The following is a 25380-nucleotide window of genomic DNA, read 5'->3' as shown; positions in this document are numbered from 1 at the left end:
TCTGCAGCTGCACCAGGTTTGCTTTTGCAATCGATGATTGAAAGCACTTTCACTGCGGTAACATCCCAGTATGCTGCCTTCCCTTCCCCTCCCCTCACGCTGCCTTCCCTTCCCCTCCCCTCATGCAGCCTTCCCTTCCCCTCCCCTCATGCAGCCTTCCCTTCCCCTCCCCTCACGTAGCATTCCCTTCCCTCCTCTCACACAGCCTTTCATTCCCCTCCCCTCACGCAACCTTCCCTTCCCCTCCCCTCATGCAGGCCTCCCTTCCCCTCCCCTCAGGATGCCTTCCCTTCCCCTCTGCTCATGCTACCTTCCCTTCCTCTCCCCTTACGCTGCCTTACCTTTCCCTCCCCTAATGCTGCCTTCCCTTCCCCCTCCTTCCTCACTCCACCCCTCCTTGCTTTCCCTGCCTCCTCGCTCACCCTTTCTCCTCTCTCTTTCCCCCTCCCACTCATCACTCTCCACTCTCCCCCGTCCCCTCCTCACTCTCTCTCCCCCAACTTTCTCCCCGCCCCCTCCACCTTTTGTATTCCCATCAGCAAAGTGATAGGTGGTATTTGCTAGTATCTATATAATAAAGCAGGAATGTCTGTCTGTCCGTCCCCAAACTACTGACTCAGTTTTGGGGCTAGCCCCGCCAAACAATCTGCGGAACCTTTTGGGGTCCCAGTGGGTGTCCTCAGGTGTCTGGGAGATTTCATAAATTTCTCAATGCAATTATGATTTTTGAGTTTTTAGCCATACAAAGCTGCTCTCTCCCGGCATGTGATCGCATTCACAGTTTCACCATTTACCACGTGTGCAAACATTCGCTGGTTCGGTAATATCTCAATACAATTGAGATTTTGCATTTCCTCCCAGACATCGCCGGTCAGTCCATCTGTGCATCTGTCCATCCACATTAGGTTTTCATTACCGCGATAACTTAAAAACGGCTGAAGGGATCTAAGTATAACATGGCACTAATATGTAACATATAATGATGCAAAGATGAACGGATTTGATTTTGAAGTCGAGGTCAAAAGTCAGAGGTCATGTGAGGTAAAAATTCTGTTGCCGTGACACTCACTTATGAACCAGTGATTGGATTTTGACCAAACTTGACACAAATATGTGTAATGATGTAAAGATGAGCTGATTGGATTTTGGCATCAAGAGGTCAGAGGTCATAATCAGGTAAAGATGTGATACTTGAGAACAGCTAAAAGGATTTAAATCAAACTTGGTTCAAGTATTAGAATGATGTAATAATGTTGGCAGAGGCCTATCGGTCAATGTCACAACGTCCAAGAGTTCCGTTCTATGTTTTTTGTTGTTGTTTTTTTGGCTGTCATTCAAAAAGCTTCATATTTTAAGGCCAACCTTTGTTCAACTTGTCTTGAAATCTCCATAACCGCAGGGCCGAGCTAAGAACCTCGAACAAAGCATTGTGTTTGAAGCACATTTTTTAATTGTTGCTTCAGGAAGTGTTTGCTGTGCATGAGAGTGGATTTATATGATTAACCTTCTGATGTGAAAATGACAATTTCATATTACAGGCTGGTGTTGGACTTTGAGCTTCTTTCATTTGCATTTGGGAAACTTCAGTGGGTGTTGACCACGTGGCTAGCCATGTTTGTGGGCACATTGTTCGTGCCATATTACCTGCTATCATACTGGACGAGAAACTACCAGACTGCTATACATCACCAACTCAACAACACCGGTGCCAAACCACTGCTGCTGGCTCCTCTCGGCATAACGCTGCTCTACGCTGTGCCCTACCTAGCTTTCCAACTGATCGGCCTCGGGATGTTCCCATTGTACTTTGTGGTTAAATTTGACCTGCCACCAGCGTCTCGCTTCATTGTTATTATTGAGCAGGTAAATCTCGAGCTATAAATGTTTTTTTTTTCATGTGTTTATGTTCATTTATTGCACCTGCTGACTTTTTCTCAGTTTGCTCACCTGTAGCCGTCGACTTTTTTTTTTTTCGTGTAATTATTCCATGAGTCTTGACGAGGCTCTGTGGGTTATGTTTTCAAATGTCAACACAATTATTTAATTTAATGTGGGACTGAAACGGTAACCGACATGACTGTATACATAATGCATTGTTGTCGCTTGTGGTTTGGTGTGAAAAGAAGCAAATTCCGTTAAATTGTGATAAATGCAATGTGATGTGGGTATCTTTTGGTATAGGACCGCAGGCCCATTTCTACCTTTGACTGTGCAACAAAAGTATGAATGATGTTACCTTTGTAAAGGTGCACGGTGTTCAGATTCAAAACTATCTGAAATGGGAAGCGCACATCCACGATATTGTTTCACGTACAAATTGCCGCCTACACCTGCTCCGAATGTTGAAACCCTTCCGAATGCCAACTCAAGACTTGCTTACTGTGTACATCAGCTTCATCCGACCTGTTATAAAATATGGCATTCCAATCTTGCAGTTTCCCAGGTGAAGATGCTAGTGTTCAAAAAGGAGTAATGAGAATGATCATGTCATTTTACTCTGACGGCTGACCTCTCACTTGAAGCGGCTCACATCCAATATCTCTCCTCTCGTCCTGAGGAGTTGTCCCTTCACTTGGCAAATTCCGAATTTTTCAAAAATACAGTGGAACTTCCCATAGTTGTCACTTCTCGAAGTTGGGAACTTCTCCTACTTGGTGGGTTTCGGCCGGTCCCGACCAAAGCTAATGCAATTTCTTATTGACAGAACTTCCTGGACTTAGCACTTCTCGTTTCTAGCACTTTGCACCCAAAAGCCGGTCCCAATTAACCAATCGACTTCTCGGACGTGGCAGTGAAGAAAACTTTCACGGTGATAGGCCCAATTAACAATGTAGGCATGGTTATTAACCATGGCACAGACTGCAAGGGCGGCGAACGATCGAAGGAACGCCTGGCTGCGATGCTTTGTGTCAACATGAAAGGCGAGTTTGAAAAGCCTTTGATCATTGGAAGGTGTGAAAAACCCAGCTGCTTCAAACACATTAACACAAAGACACTACCTGTCGTGTGGAAAAGCAACAAACGAGCCTGGATGACCGCAGCCATAATCAAAGAATGGTTGGAGAAATTCAACGAGAAGATGAGGAGACAGAAACGAAACGCCCTTCTGTTCTTAGATAATGCCACGTGTCACCCCTGTACGGAACTGAGCAACGAAAAACTTGTTTTCTTCCCGCCAAACTCAACTTCCCCCTTACAACCGTTAGATCAAGACCATGAAGACCCACTACTGACAGATGCTGCTCCGTAGGGTAATCAAAGATGTAGATAATGGTCTGGAGACAACACGCGTGTCTATCTTTGATGCCTGCCTATGGGTCGCAGAAGCAGTCAAACGTGTACGTTCACAGACAGTTACGTCCTGCTTCGGTCGCTCTGGTTTCACGGATACATTCACTGATGATCCAGAAGACGAGATGCCTTTGGCCGATCTCGTTCGACGGTTTCAACGCACAACCGGGTCGGGAGACGATACTCCCATCGAATACGTGGCGTGTGACAACGAACTCGTCACCAGTGACGTCAACTGTACGGAGGATGACAGTCACTGCCCGCTGATGATGACGATGATGCGGAAAACGAACCATCCCCGACAATAACAACGAGACAAGCGATTGAAATGACAGACAAGCTCAGAGACTTTTTTCCATGAGAGAATATGCCCGATTATGTGCAGCTTATCACACAGATGAACAATTCTTTGCTAGAAAAATTTGTGACTTCTTCCCGCCAGACGACTTGATGTCTTTTTTCATTCGCAAGGACAGCTAATAAAATTATTACATGTAATAATGAAGATACGTGTATGTAATTTCCTAATTTTAAAGAAACACTTGTGTATATTGCTAAGGTTTTTAAAATCGAAGTTATTGTACATATCTGTTGTGTGTTAATAAATGTACATATATTGTATAAATCACTTCAATGTTCAATTGTTTTTTTGTTGGCACTCTTGCGGGGAACTCCCAACTTCTGGGACTTGGCAACTTCTCGAAGTTGGCACTTTTGGGCCGGTCCCTCGAGGTGCCAAGTCCGGGAAGTTCCACTGTAGATGTATTTTCTTAATGCATCATCATGGGATTATGTCTTTGATAGCTCATCTTTTGTTGTATAAAATTATATATTATTTTAGTGTGTATTTTGGGGGGGGCGGGGATTCCTATTATTGTTTCATGGAATTTTAGGTTATATAACTTGCAATTGCACACAATTTAGCGAAATGGCTACTAAGTATAAGTTTAAATAAATGATTTAAAACTATAAAGTGGGAACGAGGTTTTGACATCATGGAAAGGTAACGGAGGAATAGCGTGAATATGAGGAGCTGTGTAAACAATTAATCATGACGGCACGAATTGGGTTAATTATGAGGTGACTTAAAATAATATTGATTGAGGGATAACTATCTAATTATATAATCCCCTTCCTTGTCTCCCAAGGCATTTTTTGGCCATTTTTTTTTCTGAGTGGTGGATGTTGTGAAGCTGGTTGTTTGGTTACTTCAATATTTATTTCTGGTGAAGTGGATTCTCATATTGAAAGTTCTTTGTTTGGTTGTTGAGGTTTGTTTTCTTGCTGGCTGGGAGTGGTGGTACGTTTCTATCCACATGTAGCTGCTGCATGTGGCTGTGTGTACGCCTCTGTTGGCACACCTTGGTGAACGGTATCAACCTTGAAGGGCTGAAACGGGATGATGTCGAGTGTTTTGACTGAAGACACAGTCAGCGAGGCACACTTGTGGCCCCAGTGTGTTTTAATGTATTAGTGATATATAAATATCAAGATCCAAACATGTTTCTCACTCGTAATTGCAGGAGGGAACAACCAATCAGGTCTCACCTAATCAATTATCACCAGGTGGCTGAGGATATTTATAATTAACACCCCCTGTTCTTCTAGCCAAGGAAAGCTACATCAAGCAACCAAGAAAAGCTACACAATGTTAGCTCTTTGCGGTTTCACAAGTATCCCATTGACACGACAATATGCACATGCGTGTGTAGATACACAGGTATGCACAAAATATGTACATGACTACTGATACACACAAAATGAATGTCAGTGAATTAGCAATAACTGCATGATGCACAGGGATGTTCCATCACCTCACCAGAGTGGTCTTAGATTGGAGAGTGATATGGGCATATTTCTCAAGTTTTAAATTTCTAGGACCAGTAAGTTATAATTATTTTTCATTTTCATCATACAGATTCGATTCATGATGAAAACTCATTCCTTTGTACGGGAAAACATTCCAAAGTGTATGTATATCGAGGGTAAGTACTGGAAGTCTAATTCACAAAACACTTGTCATCTGCAACAATTACAATGTCCGACATTGTTACAATTTTTTTCTGATGGAATTTATCTCTTCTAGTGTCTTATTATTGCAATAATTTGATAAAACTAGCAATGAGAATGGTGTATTGCTTTGTTTCATATGCACACACTTTGTTGTGCAAATACAAAATGCTGTATATTCTGATATATTAATGACTACTAAAAGTACCCATCCCTTTGCTCATGGATTCCATTAAACAGCCACATGTTGTACTTTGCAAAACATTCTGCAATATTCACTCTATAATTTGCCCGAAGTCATCTTCAATCTGCTTGGAAGACAGCTAACATCACCTTCATCAATGAACCTTGCTACTTGTATATGGAGCAAGCAAAAATCGCTTCCGTTTTGCTGCGTAGCTCAGTGGTGGGTGCTTTGGTTTGACCCTCTGCTTAAAATTAGTGAATTGAAAAATTTTGAAAATTTCAAATTATTCTCACTCGGATTTCAACATCACCGTAATGCATATTATCAAGTTCTTTAAACTTTCTTAACACAAAAAGAAAATGAATTGTAATACTGGCTACCACTGGGTGGCACTATACGATACACATTTACATAGAGAGAATTTGGGTCTTCCTCCCCCCCCCCACCCCTCCCTGAACCCCTCCCCCAGATATACTACCCTGACACAAACCATACTTGGGGTGCTCTAAGGCAACATGCAACATTTGGTTGGGTTTGGTTTAGTATTTTTTTTTCGTTTTTGAAGCATGTACAAACAAACAAGCAAAGAAACAAACACGAGTTGAGCTTTATACATTGGATTTACTCAAACATTGCCTGGATTCTATCTCAGCCTCACGTAGGGCCCTTGACGTTTTAGCCAGCGTATGGCAACGTATCAAAATGTATGTAAAACGCTGGCGTACGCTGAACTATTGATGTTTTTTCAGATTTTGGCATATTCATAACGAGTTGGACGTATGCATAACATATTAGTAACGTACACAGAACGTTTCGATAACTTCTACCAACGAATGCTTAGCGTGTAGTCAGTGTTCACAACCTATGCCCAACGATAGTCTAACTTATGCATAGCGCACAGCAGAGTATCGCCGACGATCACGTGGCATAGCCTATTAATAGGCTGCCGCTCAACGATTTAAATCATAACCGCACTAGACATCGAAGTGTCAACATCACCGTCATACCAAAGAAAAAAAAAAACCATGGAGTCTGGAACACTGACGGGTTCCTCCTGTGAACCCCATTTTTATTTACCAATTCCCCTAAACGCTGCCAATACGCCATTATATGGTAGCTGTAAGTTAGAAACACGTTCAGTAAGTTCTGTGGTCGTCCGGAAGACATCAAATACGTCAATATGCATTTGAGATACGTTACACATAGGTTCAAAGCACGTTACTCATAGGTTAGAAATAAGTTTCGGGTACGCTAGACATTACCTCGACGTATTTCGACTTATGAGTAACTTACAAGTAACGTGTGTCAACTATCGCATAACGTGCCTACAACTTATGGCCAGCGTATGCGGAACGTGTGAGTCATACGCCGAGCACGTCGGAAAATTTTGAGCATGCTTAAAATTTGTCGACGAGCTCGGCATACGACGACGTATGCCAGCGTGCTTCAGCGTACTCTTAACGTATACAAAACTTACCCATAACGTATTCGACGTGTGCCAGCGTATTCGCCAAATTTTTCATACGTCGGCATACTCTGGCTAAAACGTCAAGGTGTGACAGGGCCTTTACATCAGGACTACTGATGGGTGGTCATTTCAAAACAGTATTTACTGTACATATTCCAATTGCTGGTTTATTTTTTAATGAGATCACACCTGGACCAAAATTACATTGTAAAAAGCACCTGACTCAAACAATATTTCTCACTATTTGTATTTGTCCTACTTGACTTCCTTCAAACCTCCATCAATCATTAGAGATACAGAAACAAGTGACCGGAACTGGAAGTAGAAATTATACAATGTTGACTTTGTCCAAAAAAATAATTCTCTCCACAATGTCTAACTCGCATGGAAAAGGTGGTACATTTATCATATGCTGGACAATGAGAGTGGAAGACAGCATTGTATTTTCACATCGACGAGATGATGAATAAACAAGAAAGATGTCGAGCATAGCACGATACTTGCGAAATCCATGAAACAAATTTGACCTTTAAAATAATTTGTGGTTGAATTCAATGACCAAATATGCAACTCGTCTTCAAATTTAAAGTCAATCGGATGAAAATCGACAATTTTAGAAATTAGGCCGATGTTGACCTTTTGCCCTTTTGACCTCAAAAACAATAGGCTTCTTGCTTACGACAAACTCCACCACATGGTGAAGTTTCGTGAAGATCAGTTTGAAATTGTGACATGTAGGTGATTTGACCTGCAAACAAATAAACATACAGACAGAATAATGCACATGACCAACCAATACACTTGAAAAATCTTTGATTTTCGCAAGGAGTAAACAGAATATGGTACTTGATCCCAAGATCACAGCATCATGAACTCGGTACTCTGGGGGTTGTTAATGGTCTCGATCCCCCTTCCTCACTTCCTTTCTTTTTTTACTTCCTCTTGTGGAGTAGCTTGTACATGATTATGTATTAAAAGTATTGTGGTATGTTCCACAATCAAGCAAAATCAGGTATAATCCAGAAAAACCTTGTACAATAATCCTTAAATAATGTTGAATTGACATGCCTATTATTATTTAAATGATACTTTGTTAATCCTGTTCCTTAGCCTGGTGTTGGCTCAATGGTTAAGGTGGCTGGCTAAAGATCTTAGGGTCTTGAGTTTGAGTCCCTGTTTTTTTACCATTGAAGTAACACCAGGTAGATTGACTCAGCCTGTCATCCTTCTGAAGTTGGCAAAAATGAGAACCAGCTTACTGGAAACAGGAAGCACTGCATCAACGACAGCCATGCTCCCAGCAATAACACAACCAGCAGCTACAGGCTGCGTACAAAATTATGCATAGGAGGCTTTTAAATCAATGGTTTTCTTTTCATTGTTGCTTCAAAAATGCCTAAATTACTGCTTTGTGTATATCCTGTTGTAGTTTTGAAAAGTCATAACGTGAAAGTAAATTGCGAGATGGATACAAAATACAGTAAGTCTGAAATGTTTTTCCCCTCCAAGATTCACAAGTGGTGATTCCAAGTCTGTCCCAATACCTGTACTTTTTGTTCTGCCCCACACTTATCTATCGGGATACTTACCCAAGGTAAGGCAACAATTGTGTTTTTTACACCTGCATTTCATGTGGTCCTGTCTTTGCCTTTTAAAAAGTATTTTAGTAAATAAGTATGCTTCAGTCAAGACTCGTGGTATTGCAGTTGTTGTGGAATTTTGTTGTTAACCGACTCGGTGTAAATCCTACTACTCAAATTTGTAAGAAAACAATTCAATTCATTGTCCACAACGAAAAGTACATTTTGATCAGAGAACATTTTATTCTTTCATGGTACCACGGAGTCCAAACCACTGAGATGGTAAACATCCACAATGATTTGCACTAAGCTGAGATTACATTTCCTGGCATTTATATGCTTTTGTGGAAGTGGAGGGGGCTGATAAGCATTAGGCAAAAGAACTCCAACTACAATATGTGTCCACTGGGTGAAAGAGAATGACATAATCATGGCAAAAGTTGCAGTGCCATCAACCAGGTCACTTTGTTTCATAGTTAGACATTCCTTTTATCAACATTTAGGTCAAAAGACTCTTGGGTAAAGGGAAACATAACTGACAGCCGATTCGACTATAGCATAAAAATTATATTTATAAAGCACCAGCAACAATTGTAATTGAGAGTACATGAATATAATTATTTTTTCTTACACCCAGTCGTCAACTCACTAAAAGTATTCACAAGATAGTATATGTCTTTATTTTTAAACAGCAAAGTTACCAAAAAACAGTACATTTAAATTTGGTTTTTTATGTTTCCAGAGAAGGTTAGGCCAAAAAATGTTGTTACCTCCACCACCAAAGGTAAGTGGAAGTTATGTTTTCACCCGTCTGTTTGTCTGTCTGTCTGTCTGTCTGTCTGTCTGTCTCTGTGTACAGGATATCTCAAAAAGTTATTTACGGATTCGCATGAAATTTGGTGGACAAGGATGGGTGTGTGACACAGACTAAATAATTAGATTTTGGTGAAGATCCAGATCCGGATCCAGATACTCGAATTTTATGTGATTCTTCACCATTCAGAGATGGGGCCAAAAATGACAGGACCAACAACATGCAACAGGCCTTGTGCTTTCATTGTGAATAATTATAATGACAATAACAAGTTTAAAACAAAAGTCATAGCCACTGTTGGTTGAGTAATTTTGCTGTATGGAGTTAAAAGGGCTAGCCCATATTTATGTACAACTAAAATGGCCGCCAGTCTACCCAGTTGGCCATCTTTGAGCAGATCGCAAAATAAAGTTAGTTGCAAGTGTATGTCATTGTGTACTGTGCTTCTGCCAAGTTTGAGTGCAATCGGACCATGCATAACGGAGAAAGGGTTGCGGGCAGGTTTAAGTAACAAAATGGCCGCCAGTCGGCCATCTTAGATCTGATCTTGAAAAAAAATGGCGTGCTTAGGTAAGCCATCATTCATTATCTGTGTGCCAAGTTTGAACAAGTTTGGTAAATGCATGTCCGAGAAATGGTTAAGGACGCGTTTGACACCGGGTTTTTGGGGGTTTTTTAGCAGCTAAAATGGCCACCAGTCGGACATGTTGGATCTGATGTTGAAAAAAAGAAAATTGTGTGCATATGTATACCATCATGTGTTGTCTTTGTGCCAAGTATAAATAAAATCGGTCCATACATGTCTGAGATGTGGACGCGGACACGCATGCATGCACGCACACGAAAATCGAGACCAAATCCATAAGCCCCTGTTTTGACTTACTCAAACAGGGGTTATAATCCTTACTATAATTCACGGTCCGGTGTGTGTTTGTTTGTCACGCTACTGCTTCTACAGTTCCCGACCAATCCCATCCAGAGTTGCTACATTGGATCAACATGACCCAAATTAGTGTACAGGCGTGTATTTATCTTTTCCGGTGGTGTTGCAGGGGGGGGGGGGTCACCACGTTTTCCAATGCAGTGAGGTATTTTGAGTTATAAGCAGCAGGTATGTCTTTGCTTCAAGCCTGGTGTTGGCTTAGTGGTTAGGGTGGTGTCTTGGGATCCTAAGGTCCTGAGACCTGGTGTTGGCTTAGTGGTTAGGGTGGTGTCTTGGGATCCTAAGGTCCTGAGTCCTGGTGTTGGCTTAGTGGTTAGGGTGGTGTCTTGGGATCCTAAGGTCCTGAGTTCAAGCCCCGTTGTCCGCTGAATTAAAAAATACACCAGGAGGTTGACTCAACCTGTCATCCTTCTGAGGTCGGCAAAATGAGTACCAGTGTACTGGTAAGGGGGACACTGCATCGGTACCATAGCCACGTCCCAACCAATGATGCAGCCACAGGCTGCACTCGAGTGAGAGAGAGTTTTTGCTTCAGGCACGTAACCCGGGTTATTTTTATTTCTATTTTCGCGAGCGATTGCGGTTGCTGTCAGTTGCCTATTCACTGCCCAAATAAAGGTTTGTATCAGAAGAACGTGTTGCATGCTTGGAACAAGATCGCCCGCCAGGTGGATGATTTACTAGTAATAATAACACACAGAGAAACATGAAACATTATTTGTGTTGGGGTATAAAATAAGACAGAAATTGTAAAACATAAAACATTTGAATGTTAATACAATCACCGTTCATTTCTGCCTGTCATTGTGTCAAAGACACTCTCCCTCATATTTTTTATTTTGCCGTGCAAACCCCCTCCCCCCCCCCCAAAAAAAAATCTATAGTGCTCTTTTGGCACGTAAATTGGCAATTATTAGATATTATTGTAATCATATAACCAATTTAAAAGCCATTTCAAGGATAATTACATTGATTTTTATTACAAGGACATGTAGAAAGGCTTTCAACCTCTTTACTTCGATAAATAACACCGCAATGATCAATTGGTAGCACAGAATTGATGCTCTGGATAGAGCATGGATGATGATGATCATCATTTAGATTGGGCATGGGGAACTTCCGGCACGCAGGCCGTATCCACGCCACCACATGTTTTGATCCACCCAGTGTGATGATATTTTGTTCAGTATTTTATATACCTATGATATCAATGAACTCTAAAACAACTTAAGAATAACATCGTGTATTCCAACAAGCAGGGCCACTCTCATCAAAGGAAGTAATCTCAGAAGTTACAATCGGCAAGTTACTTTAAAATTGCTGTTAGTATTATAAACTCTTATTAAAATGCATTTGACTTGCTACTGTTATGGCCATGGGTACCGAGTGTATTATGAGGGGGTTAATCCCCGTTTCTCCTCGGAAGAGCCGGACCTGGGGCTACCGCTCACAATTAACTTCATGGTACGGTGGGTTGCTTCACAACCACGAACGCGAATCAGTTAACCATGAGTTATAGTGTCCACCGTCTAATTTGTTGTTTAACTAGAGGTCACGTGGCCTCCTGACCGGGGAACACGCCCTCGGCAAAGCACCAATCTTATCTTGATTAGATCTGAAGTAAGGTGAGTGAGCGTTTACCGCTGCTGCGTGCCGACGATGACAGATTAATTAATTTGGGAATTACCTCCCAGTCTATCTAGGTTCGCACAATGCTGGATCGTTGGAAGGAAAAGACAAGCACGGACAGGTTGAAATGTCAACAAGGAATTTATTATTAAGAAAAACAAATAAACTGAAGAACTTTTTATTTCCTTGTGGTGTAAATGGATGAATTCAGGTTAATAAAATGTTCAAGCAAAGAAGGAATTCAACAAGCATTTATAGCAAATTAGACAAAGAGCAGATGCTTTTCACAATGCCTTACCTAACAATTAAACATAAGACATGGGTACCCAGCAGATAATTCAGGGGGAAAATAAATCCAGTCTCGGCTTACCAAGGCAGAAGTCGTCGTGCGTCTACTAAAATAAACCAAAATGTGTGAGGGGGCCTTGGTCCGCTGCCAGCACCCTGCCTCATCGTGCATCCACCCGCAAACAGGCTCGACCACCAATCGACATCACGTCACCACCCCCAGAAACCAGGGACGCCAAGAACCAGGTATGCCAAGAACCAGGCACCGAGCAGAACCAGCAGGAATGGTCCAACTGTCACCAGCCGTCAGGAGCGGTAATCATTGGTCAGGAGCTGTAAGGAACCATCAGGAGCTGTAACCAACAGTCAGGAGCTATCACCAACCATCAGGAAGGCGGTCCTCTGTCATTTTTTATGGACGACCAGTGTGGGCGGAGCCTCAAGCAGATTTCAGCCAAATCCAGCTTGCATAATGGCGCATCGCTGCACGTGGCCTCCAACCGTCAACCCCCGCGATCATTCTCTCCCCACCATCTAGCGAGATGCAACTCCCAGCCAGCACAGGCCTGGCTCACGACACCATGTTCGGGGCGCTGAACGAACGCCAGAAAGCAGCCATTTGCCGGAATTGCCGAGTGAAAACGTGAAGTGCTCACAAAACGTTAATGGCAACCATCACCTCCCCCCATTCAGCCTGACACAAACAAGAGCCAGCCATCGTCCATAGAACTGCCGAACGGGGTGTCAAACGTCGACGAAAGAGAGGTGGGCATTGAACGTCGACGAAAGAGAGGTGGGTGTCGAACGTCGATGGAAAAAGGTAGATGCCTGAGGTATATGATCCATAGCCATGTCTGACCGTCAGAATAACTGTTCAGTTAAAGCTTGTGGTGTATTTAATAAAATGTCCTGGAAGTCCAAAGTGTAAATAAATCGTCAATTTCCAAGCCAATGCATCCTGATGGAAAGGGAATAGAATGAGTCTACGTTAGGTTAACGGCGATCTATCGTATGCACGAACAGTGAATATCACTCATGCAGAAATGAAAACTAACATAAAATAATGTCATAAACGTGTCGTAAAGAGGAAAAGGTTATCCCTTAAGAAAGAAAGGGAATTTGTTCTCTACCCTTCTCCAATGCATCAGAGAGTTGGAATCCCACCAGACAAGGGGATGGGTCTATTCTGAACATGCATTCATGGAAATAACTGTCTGAGGACATAGATGTTGTATGCATTAGTTGGATCCGATTCTGAAATCAACAACACTATGTTACTTTTATTTATTTATTTTAAAAAACAATCGGGGTGTTTACTTTTGTTGCAATCATTTTTACCCCGTGTACACGAAACGGAAAATGGGGATTAAGCAATTCGTTCACTTCTGCCTGTCTGTCTATCCACAAACGTCAGTTTATGAGAAAGTTTTAATTGAATGTTACATTTTGAACATGAATCGGAAAACCAACCTGTAATTTAGCAGCACTTTGTCGCTGAATTTGTCCCAACCGCACATGCATCGAGGAGTGAGATAACATTTTTTACTCTGTCTGGCAATCAAAAAGAATTGTAAATCATTCCAAACAGGAAACTTGCTGTTTTTAGCGGCGTCATAAATGATACAAACATACATGAAGCACTTATGTAACATGTTAAATAAGGTGGTGGAAAGACACTGCATCAATGGTGGCAAACTTCCGAATTTTTTTCCTACAACCTCTAAAATCCGTATTTTATTTAAATTGATTTATATACTTGAACACTGCAGAACACAAATCGCCTTTTGACACTTTCAAAACCCTTCCATTTAACAGGAGTTGGACAAAATATTATGGCATTTTATTTCGTTAAAACCAATTAAATTTGCCGCTTGACCCCGCTCATGTTCTTGTTTTTCTTGACTGTGCAGGGCAAGGTGTTCTATCAACTTTTTAGTTAAATTGGCGATAAAAACGACAATGGCACTCGGTGGAGCGCATACCTCCGCCAAGCTGATTAGTTTACATTTTGAATCCCACTGATAGGCCCGATCTGGATTCGGTCCTGAACGAAAATTTAATCCTTTGTCTCTGCATTTCATGTGGTCCTCTCCGCACCATCGAGGGTGTTCTCCCCACCTTGTTCTTGTCACGTAATCAACTCATCCACCAAGTTTTGTCCGAATCCATCCCTAACTTTTTGAGATATCAAACTATATATTGTTTTAGTCATATCACTCAATGGTGAATAATCACTTAAATTCTCAGAAACAGATCTGGATTTGGATCTTCACCAAAATCGAAACAAGTTTTCCTTGTTACATACCCATCCGCCCACCAAGTTTCGTCCAAATCCGTCCACAACTTTTTGGGATATCCTGCTATATGTCGTTTTTGGCCCTATCTCTCAATGGTGAAAAATCACATAAATATCTTTGGATCCGGATTCAGATCGAGATCTTCATCAGAATCGAATCATTTCATCTTTGTCACATACCCAAGCTCTCCAACATAACCTCCATATACCTTTGGTGGCGGAAGTAAAGAATCAGAATAATTATTGACATTACTTATCTCCATGTGTTGTTTAAATTGCTAACAAATCACTAAACCTGTATCAGGCCCGCAGCACGTTTAACAATAGTTGTTGCAGCCCTCCGAAAATTAAAGGTTTCCCCCATCTGATTTAGACATTGCTACATGTTTTTTCATTAATATCTGTCTATTGCCAAATACCAGTTTGCTCTGGTCATGTATATTTTGTAATGACATCGTCATTATTCCCAGAACACCCAAAATACGATGGACATATGTTGGGATAAAGTTTTCTCAGGTAAGTGCTTGCTTTCATGGATTTGACAGATGTTTTCAGACTGTTCTAATTTTTGTTGCCACAACTGAACAATCAATTTCTGGTTCGACGCGTCATTTTATGCATACGTCTCGTTGACAGAATAAACTGTTTTATTGTTCAAAAATACCTTTGTGTGCAGCAATTGCAAATTGTTTTCCTCGATGTTTTAATAATGTCATTCACAATATATCCTGGCAACCGGTCTCGAAATATATCGTAGAGGATTTCTAAGGGACATTTCGGCCTTAGTTGTAAGCTTTCAAATCGTCCACCTTTTTCGACGAAATGGTCATTTTCAACATCCAGAGAGTACTGGTTAAACAATGTGTCTCACCTTGTCAAGTAGACAGACATGGAAATTGAGAAGACTCTGAACTGGTGCTGCTTTTCCTTTTATTAGGTGCTTGGGTGTTTATTTTACACTTACTACGTCTTCACCCGACTTTGCATCCCGATGTATAAAAACATCTATAATGAGCCCTTCACCATAAAGGTCTTGGTTTTGAACATCTTCCATTCAATATTGCCAGGTAAGACTACCCTGTTCCACCATTAAAATCTCTTTTAAAATGAGGAATATTTGAATTCCTTTGATTTGTTTAGTACTGTCAGTGTTGTTGTTATTGGAAGTTGGCTTGATTATTAATTTTTAGAAAAGCAGATTTCAAAAAATATTTCAACGTCAAGCAAATGTTATTTGCCTCAAATTTGAAAGAGGGGGTAGGGTTGGGAGGGAGAGGGGTGATTGATTCCAGCAGATGTGAGGCCCAGTTTATTGCCCATCCGAGAGATGATACACACATTGAGGAATCACTCTGCCTGTGAAACACCGGGATGACAGTTTATCGCTGGGTCGGGGTTTGAATCCATGTTACACTGAGTGAGCATGCGTACCTCTCGGCTTTCCTGCCATGATGTGGCGATTCCTAACTTCATAACTGAAAATATTTTTTCTCATTGTGATCATATAATTTATTTTGCCTTCCTTCCTCTGGTATGAAACTGCAGTATCGCAATTGAAACTTGAAGAACACGCGCCAAGTGGCTTCACCACACGATTCACGAAATAGTTTAAGAAACTTTTAAAAGGGAAACGTTTAATTTTTATTTGTATTTCTCCATGCCGAAGTGATGGGTCATATAATGGAAGAACAAAAAGGGGAAATGTCATGGAAAATAAAATTTCACATTTTCAGCGAGCCAGCCACCGCCTGTTGTACCGCAGAGCACATGGCCAACTAGAAGGGCACTCGGAAGAGCGCATACCTCCGCCACATAATGCCTGAGCCACGAGAACATATCGGCCCAATACAGTTTTGAAATATCATGCTATGGAGTACTATATCGTTTTTGGTCCCATCTCTCAATGGTGAAGAATCACTTAAAAAATTCTCATAGCCGAATCTGGACCCAGATTTTCACCAAATCTTATCAGTTCGTCATCGTCACACACCAAACCTGTCCACAAAATTTCATTTGGATCCGTCCACAACTTTTTGAGATATCGTGAACACAAACAGACAGAAAGGGGTGAAAACATAACCTCCTTCGCCTTTGGTGGCCGAGGGAACAATGCACGCGAGTGGCCCCTGACCTTTGTTCAAGTCGATCGACATACAGTATTAAGTGACGGTGCGAATATTGTAGAGTTCTTGCCATATGGCTTAAGCACCCCAACAAAATGGTTGATAAGAAATGGCTTGCTTGACATGCGATTAGCAATCACCAAACCGTCATATTGTTGTGGGGCCGGGTATAGGTGGCGAACACAACCGCTAGGGGAGCAGTAGAGTCGGCTCCACCGAACACACCGGAATTTTGGTCGTACATTTCAGATAAATCCGAAAGGTCACGGGTCCCTTATCGGACCGAAGATCGCCAATAGGTCGACCACGTGGGATCGGGTCAATTGCCAATTTCAATATATCGAAATACCCACGTCGTCCAAACTACCGGGGAAATTCACCCTTGGCAGGATCTGCGCGATCCAGGCCGTTACCGAGCCAGATCCGAGTCATACCCCGAGCGGAGAGTACCATAACCCTGCCAGCCAATTGCACGATTACGGCAACAATGAGGCCTCCTAATTCCCGTTCGCAGCATGGCAAACCAATGATAGAAATGACAAAGAACGAGCTGGTACGTTCAACAAGAGGGGAATTTATTAACAATAATCGGGGGACGAGGGGAGCACGTAAGGGCAGAGTTATCTGACTAAACAATGCAAATAATGTACAACAAAAAGCCCTTAACAATTCTACTTATCAGACGGGGCCCATGGACACACACACGCACACACAAATACCCAGAAAGAGATGGACCTCGAGGTCTTTATTGCCCCTCCAGCTCGGAGGGAAGACCAGATGAGGGAAGAGAACGTGCTGGCTACCTGGCCGCGTTCACGCGGCTCGACGTCCGCACCTTCCCGGAGCACCAGTCGAGAGAGAACGGACTAGGGCAGCCAAATCCAGAGGAGGCGAGATGAGGTGATCTCCTGTTTTGAGATGGTCGACCGCTTGTCGCAATGCACCAGACGAGACCCTCAGATGCGCGGGATGCAGTCCACCACAGATCCAGACAGAAGCGCGCTCGAGCAGACGGGACGCAATCCTCAATACTTTTTCGTCGTCCTTGGGGCGCGGTCCGCTCCCCTGTGGCCTGCTCTCATTGGGTGCACGGCGTGTCGCGGCTCCGCCTTCTTGCAAAGGGCTGCCCTGGATTCTGGTCCGCCCGCCGCCCATTGGGCGGAAAATGACGCATACCCTTATTTGGCGCCAAGCCAGAACGAAACGCTTCGTGACCATATTCGGTGCGAAATCCACACCGCCTGGGATATGGAATTCCACCAACGCACACGCCCGCATGCCGGCGAGCGCGCGAAGAACGCTGCAAGCAGAGTGTTGTTGTAACAGCGAAGATGGGCGTTGTTGTTGTTGTTGGTGATGTAAAAATCCTATCCATAAAATAACTGTGCAGCGCACGTACACTTAATCACCCATTAAACATAGGATGGGACCCCACCTAGAAACACATACTTACTGATATAACTGATCTATAAGGACTCTGGCTGTTGTGTGTGATGGGTTCCAGATTCGTAACAATATTAAACATACACCTCCCAGAGATGCCAAAATGTCAAATTTGTCAGAATTGGACAAATGAACACTTTTAGGAGTGGGAACTGCTTCTAAGTTCGATTTTGGAGCTGAAATTTTGTAATTCAGCTTAGTGTAAGAGATTCTCAAGGTTATCGCATGTGCAAAAATGAAATAAAGCCACGAACTCTGGCATCTCCTGGCATTTATAAGCATTGCAATGTACCCAGCGATTCATAGCTACAATGAACAGGCATTCGATAATATGAGTGAGGAAAGTGAAGAAAAAAAAACTTTATCGTTAAGAAACCACTGTGGCCTGTTCCAAGTCAAGGCATTGTTGAGCAGGCCAAATAAATGGTGAATCAAGACCTCAGCGAGGGACAGCGAGGTGACCAAGGAAGCTCCTGATAAATAAAAAAATATCCAGTAAACTGGAAGAGAGAAGATCAGAGGGAATGAGTAGAGATGGTAGTAAGAGTAATAATAATCATGATCATTTGTTATGAATGTTATTTAGTGCCTTTTCTAAGGAGACGTCTCAAAGCACTTTATACAGGGTGGCCACAATGTCTTGTCACCACTTGTAAAAATTGTGACATTACCTTTTATCATGTTAACTGACAACATGAAGGGGTTCGACAAGTTATTCCACATGCATGTGCAGTACTCTTTTACTTTATGACACATTTTACATCATATGACAAGAGCCTTCAATGGCCAGTGGATCCGTTTGTTCAATTGTGTAATTGCTTGTATCACCGCCCATGGTTACGTTTACTAAATCTGAAAAAAATGAATTAACACTCTGCGCACAAAGATAATATCACAATTTTTACAAGAGGTGATAAGGCATTGTGACGAGAGAGAGAGAGAGAAGAGAGAAGAGAGAAGAGAGGAGAGAGGAGAGAGGAGAGAGGAGAGAGGAGAGAGGAGAGAGGAGAGAGGAGAGAGGAGAGAGGAGAGAGGAGAGACGGGAGAGGGGAGAGGGGAGAGGGGAGAGAGGAGAGAGGAGAGAGGAGAGAGGAGAGAGAAGAGAGGAGAGAGAGAAGAGAGAGAAGAGAGAGGAGAGCTAGGGGAGAGAGAGGAGAGAGGAGAGAGGGGAGAGGGGAGAGGGGAGAGAGGAGAGAGGAGAGAGGAGAGGAGAGAGGGAGAGAGGAGAGAGGAGAGAGGAGAGAGGAGAGAGGGAGAGAGGAGAGAGGAGAGAGGAGAGAGGAGAGAGGAGAGAGGGGAGAGAGGAGAGAGGAGAGAGAGAGGAGAGAGGAGAGAGAGAGGAGAGAGGAGAGAGAGAGAGAGAATTTTTTTAATCTTAATTTTAAATTAAAACAAAGCACCACAACAACACTGCCCAAAATATTTCTTAAAATAATAAAAGTTCTCTTGAAAGAAGATAACGATGAGAAATTTTTTCTAGCCTCAAGAAAAAAATTCTCATGATTTTCTTGTTTCAAGAAAACTTTTCATGTTGAAAATATTTTCTAACTAGGAAAATTATTTTTTGCCCAGTGAGCAGGAAACTGGTAATGTACAGTATGGAGGCTTCTGGAAATAAAAAAAGGCAGAAGCATAACATTACAAAATAAAAGTAAACAAGGAGCTGATGATACTCGAGGTCCTTTACCTTTTGGGTGGTTTGAGGAAAAGATCTGTGTAATATGAAAGCTAAATGTTGAAAAGTTTTTTTTGTTTTTTTTTTAAATATCACGTACACAAGCCAAGTTACAGAGATAGTTGCCATGGCAACATTCAGCCAAATCACAGCCGTGATCTAATCAGGTTGAGATAACGTCATGAGGAAGAGATGTCTGCCAGATGGAAGCGAAATGTTCAGTGGTTTTTGAAATATTGCGAACACAAAAATAGCAATGGATGGGTTTTTTGTACATGGCGGTGGGATGATAGTAATGGGAATGGATGGAAGAGAGAGAGAGAAACAACATAACAGTAAAGAAGAGGAATGAATGAAAGTCAGGTCAGGTTCGATCTGTGACCTGCTACAGGTACCATGTAAACCTGTACTAACGTGTTCCATGGTCGGGTTGTCGGCGACTAAACCGTCTCCCCCACCAGGTTTTCTGGTGAGGAGGGTGTTTGGATATGGACACCCAGCAGGATTAAAAACAAAACCTGTCAAAGGGCGGAGGAGCTCCTTGTGAGCCAACGGCCATCCATATCTAGTGCCCAACTGTATCTGCGGACGTCCTCCTGCAGTTGGGTCACTTCTTATTAGGAGGTTGGTGGCAGGATTTGCACTCCGGCCACCGTAAAACGGTTCATTCCGCAAAACGCAAAACCGCAAAAAAATCTGAAAACCCACTCCGTGGGAGTACCTCCTGCGCAGCTTCCCTTCGCAGGGCAGCTCACCGGATGACGGGAATGGGGCAAAGCCTTCGGGACCCCCAATCTTTGATGATAGGAGGGAAACCACGGGGTAACATCCCTGGGTCAGATTGCGGGAGAGTGTGTCGGAGTGGTGCTGAGGTGTCGTCCACCAGACGGCGGTCTCCTTGGGTTAACCTGAGGCGGTCCCTTCGGATGGAAAACGCAGCGACGTGCTGTTCTGGAACATGCTCCCATACCTGACCTGACCTGAATGAAACAAAGAATTGGGAAAGTATATATGGTAATTGTGACTTTTACTTTTCACACATTATCCTATTGATGGCCTCTAATCATGACATGTTTTCCTGCAGGAATTCTGATATTCTTCTTGGCCTTCTTTTCCTTCCTTCACTGCTGGCTCAACATGTTTGCAGAAATGTTACGCTTTGCTGATCGCATGTTCTATGAGGTAATGATCACTCTTTGTTGATTCCAAGATAATGTTTCATGTGTCAAGTGTTCAATGATAAACCTTGGAGTAAAAAAAAACAAAAAACACATTCACAAGCTCTAAGGCTTGCGGAGGAGCTGCGACAAATCACGCACCCGTAGGGTACAAGGGACGACACCAGACTTGACTTTCACATCAACAAAGCCAATCAGATGTGGGGAAGTGGATTCACTTCCCAGAGCACTCTGGGTTCCAGCGACGTCATCTTTAAGAACGCTTTTCTTTCCACATTCAACAGGGCAATCAAGGAGGAATTTCCTCCTCACCATGGATGTAAATCTTTGGGGTTTTTTTCTGAGCTTTGTCCTCCAAATGATGTGTGAAGCAAGGAAGTAGCACGTACCATTTTTGAAGTCTTTGGTATAGTTTGGCCGGGGTTTGAACCGCAAGCTTCCCAGACTCAGAGCGGATGATCTGAATATTATCCTTCAGAGTCTGTAACCTGTATCACTTGTATGACAAGTCCAGAAAGCTTCATGAAAAAATAAGTAATTACAAGATTTCAAATGTCACATCATAAAGTGCAAGTATAATTAATGAGTAAGATGTTTGTGTTTTCCTGCCAGGACAAGGCCAACAGACTGCCTGAGATAGCATACTCGCTTTTGAGGTGTCGGGTCAGAGCTTGATTCCTGCTCTGACGATAATGTCATTGGGCTTCGTGAGCAGGAGCAGGATGTTGCATCAGCTTTCGGCTTCTTTCATGGACATTTTTTTTTTAATGTTATGGTGTTACCAGCTCTCCCATCTGATTTTGTTTAATATTTAATGAACAATTATACACCCAAACTCTTTACATAACTATGGGGTGCATCACGACTAATCGAGATACGTATCTCAACGAGAACCAATCCCGAACAAGTCACCACTCCATTGCAAGACACTCGACTGAAGGCGCTGAAGTTAACTTGTTCAAAGTCAGCGACAACTTGCTGAAATATGCAGTGAAACCTTTCATCAACGACCGGTGCTGACTGTTCTTCTGGCTTAACGTCCATCTGATTGATGGTGCATACACACCGATGCCTCTCCCGACATGCAAAATCCCAGGACGACTGTTTATAGCTGCGTTGAGATTCAAACTCAGGCGAGACTGCTCAGACGCAAGTGTTCATACCTGTCGGCTATCCTGCCGGCCATCTGATTGCCTTGCTTGAGGATGTTCAAGAGCTTATCAGGTCAGGTCAGGTATGGGAGCATGCGCCAGAGCAGCGCGTCGCTGCGTCCACTTTCTGCCGGTACTCCAGGGGCCTCTGTCTGGCCATCCCCCAGGCAGATGCCTGGCACATCCCAATCTCCTTGAGATGCCGATCAACCTGCTGCAACCACGATGCACATGGTCGGCCCATTGGCCTCCTCCACTCACAAGACTCCCTTGCTGAGAGAATCTGGTGAGCAGGATCAGCGTCAGGAAAACAAGCCACATGTCCATACAGCCCCAGCTGATGCTTATGGACTATGCAGGTAACAAATCTCATTTGAGTCTCTCTCAGCAACCGCTAGTTGGACACAATGTCCGACCAGCGATAGGCGAGGATTCTCTGAAGAGACCTGCTACCAAAGGAATTAAGTCTCCGTCTCAGATCCTTGGTCAGAGTCCAAGTCTCACATCCAATGAGCAAGACTGGAAGCACCAAGGACCTGAAGACTCGGACTTTCGTCCTCCCGCACAGGTACCGACAGCGCCACACCCCATTATCCAGTGAATCCATGACTCCCCAGGCCCGACCCAGACGTCTATTGACCTCTGACTCACAGCCAGCAGAGCCATGAATATCACTGCCGAGGTAAGTGAATCTCTCCGTGACCACGACATCCTCACCACAAACAGGCACAGACAGGAGAGCAGCATCCAAGCAGCGTCACCCCTCGGTAGTTGTTGCAGTCTTGGCGATCACCCTTCCCTTCCCAGAGAGGGACAACAAGGCCCCTCTTCCAGTCAGTTGGGATGATGCCTGTGTTCCAGGCAGAGCACAGAATTGCATGCAACGACATGAGTGTAGCATTTCCACCAGCCTTGAGTATGGTAACCATCAGAGTGACCAGACCAATAGTAGGTGTAACCACCCACCATGATCTTGGCGCAATCCAGTCTCCGAACCTCAGAGAGAGCTGCAATACCAATGTTCAAACGCTTGAGCTCAGATGATAACAGAGACAGGTGATCATCCTCTCTTAGGGATAGGACATTCCAGGCACCCACCCGAAGGGACCGCCTCAGGTTAACCCAAGGAGACCGCCGTCTGGTAGCCGACACCTCAGCACCACTCCGACACTCTCTCCTGCAATCTGACCCGGGAATGTTACCCTGTGGTTTCCCTCCTATCATCAAAGATTGGGGATCCCGAAGGCTTTGCCCCAATCCCATCATCCGGTGAGCTGCCCTGCGAAGGGAAGCCGCACAGGAGGTACTCCCACGGAGTGGGTTTTCAGATTTCTTTGCGTTTTTGGTCCTTGCATTCATTGCCACACAGTGCGTTGAATCATTGGCAAGCCTCCTTCTGAGGTTTTATGGGATCTATTCTTGGAACAAGGTGCATATTAATATTAAAAATAAAAAAGGATTTGGTTTTTGTGTTTTTTTGAAGTTTTAAGTTGGTTTAGTTCCCAAATGGGTCCTGCAATCGCACTTCAATTAAGCCTTCAAGTCCAGTGTTCCCCTTCCGAACAATCACATGATACACGTTTTGTAAATGGACACCGCATGCACCCTTGGAGGTACATCATACAGAAGGTAATAAATATTACTTGAAAATGTTATTTTATTTAATCTTATCATAAGAACAGCACCGAAGCAATTCACCAAAAGGAAAAAAAAATCGTTCTGCAAGCCCCTTATGGATCAATTACCAGTTTGAAGACGTTGACTTGATTTTGTTTCTTTATGCACAGGATTGGTGGAACTGCACCTCCTTTGCGCAGTACTTTCGGAAATGGAACGTGGTCGTGCACGACTGGCTCTTCTACTATGTTTATCGAGACTTTCTCGGGGTATGTCATTTTATATCATGAAAACAAGGAGCCCACATTCCTTTCAGTGTGCAAGGTAACTGCTGCTGCTTTTTTTTTCTTCTTCTATACCCCACAATGATTAACAATGAATGTCTACATTGTATTGCTGACAAGTGTACCTCTATTTTGCAGGTATTCCCAAGAAGGTTTCGAGTGGCAGCAACGCTTTCTGTGTTTCTGCTGTCGGCGGTCATTCACGAATACATTCTCACCGTCTGTTTCGGCTTCTTCTATCCAGTACTTTTCTTTCTCTTCATATGTTTTGGCAGTGAGTTAATAGATTCTCTTAAAACTCTATTTTTTTTTAAAAAAAACACTGATCCAAAATCATGATTACAGTAATGCAATTAGAATGTATGAAACTTTATAGCTCGTTGAGCACTCAATTGTTTTCTTATTCCTTCTAGTGGTGCTGAAGTTTCTGCTTGATGGTGAGAACAAAGGTCCGGTGTACAATATTATGATGTGGGCCAAGCTTTTTCTGGGCCAAGGTGTCCTCCTGTCTTTGTATTCCCAGGAGTGGTATGCCCAGATCCACTGTCCTCCGACTCAGGTATACCTATCTAAAATGTTTTCCGGTAAAAAGTTCAAATCAACAAGGAATGACAAGTCTTGGTGCTCAATGTCATGACCCCACGCACAAAGCGAAAAGCGGGGTTCAGCAATTGGTTCACTTTTTCTGTCTTGCTACAGACATCAGTCCATAATGATCGAGGAACAACTTGGTTTCAATTGAATGTTATTATTTTGAACACTGTAGAACACGAATCTGCAGTTTAGCAGGACTTTGGGTCCGAATTTGGAAAATTGGACGGAATCTCGTCCCCGTGCACGAATGGGAACAGAGTAGTTAGGTAATTTTTTTTTCAATCTGTCTGTCTGGCAATTAAACGAAATTAAAAATCATTCCAAACAGGAAACAGTTTTTAGCGACGTCATAAAGGACACAAACAGGCACAAATAACTTTCGCGACATTTTAAATAAGGTGGTGTACAAGACGCTGCAACAACAGCGGTAAACTTCCGAAAAGTATTTTTTTTTTTTTCAACAACCTTTAAATTGTTTATTTTATTTCAATTGAATTAAACACTTGAACACTGTAGAACACAAATTGCCTTCCTCCCACTTCCAAAAATCTCCATTATAGCAGTACTAGGCCAAAATATTACGCCATCTCGACCAATCAAATGTGCCGCTCACACTCTCAGCGTTGGAGAATATCGAGATTCAGACAAAATGGCGGCTTGAAAGAAATATAGATTGTGCTCAGAAACGGAAAGCAAGAGTTGAAAAAGACCCCTCCGACTGCGCAGGGCACATTCTCTTCAATCTTATTCTTCCCTCCAGGTCTTCAATAACTATTGCCCTCCTTTCAAATTTCCTTCTGCATCTATCT

General features: G+C 43.0%; 1 protein-coding gene across 6 annotated transcripts in view; it reads left to right on the top strand.

Moving 5' to 3' along the window:
- Positions 1-25380, top strand: part of LOC147029392 (sterol O-acyltransferase 1-like) — a 65600-nt gene that overhangs the window by 37947 nt on the left and 2273 nt on the right. For all 6 annotated transcript variants that reach the window (XM_085872426.1, XM_085872427.1, XM_085872429.1 and 3 more), the window contains exons 6-14: positions 1539-1863; positions 5210-5276; positions 8466-8550; positions 14977-15022; positions 15444-15573; positions 20832-20929; positions 23864-23962; positions 24116-24251; positions 24391-24536. In XM_085872426.1, the coding sequence (XP_085728552.1) occupies positions 1539-1863; positions 5210-5276; positions 8466-8550; positions 14977-15022; positions 15444-15573; positions 20832-20929; positions 23864-23962; positions 24116-24251; positions 24391-24536 (1132 nt within the window). The remainder of the gene's footprint in view (positions 1-1538; positions 1864-5209; positions 5277-8465; positions 8551-14976; positions 15023-15443; positions 15574-20831; positions 20930-23863; positions 23963-24115; positions 24252-24390; positions 24537-25380) is intronic.

The sequence above is a fragment of the Eptatretus burgeri genome, chromosome 3, assembly GCF_056783735.1.
Source record: "Eptatretus burgeri isolate ZD-2024b chromosome 3, Ebu_testis_v1, whole genome shotgun sequence".
Taxonomy (NCBI): Eukaryota; Metazoa; Chordata; class Myxini; order Myxiniformes; family Myxinidae; genus Eptatretus; species Eptatretus burgeri.
This window is presented reverse-complemented; position numbering and strand designations above follow the sequence as displayed.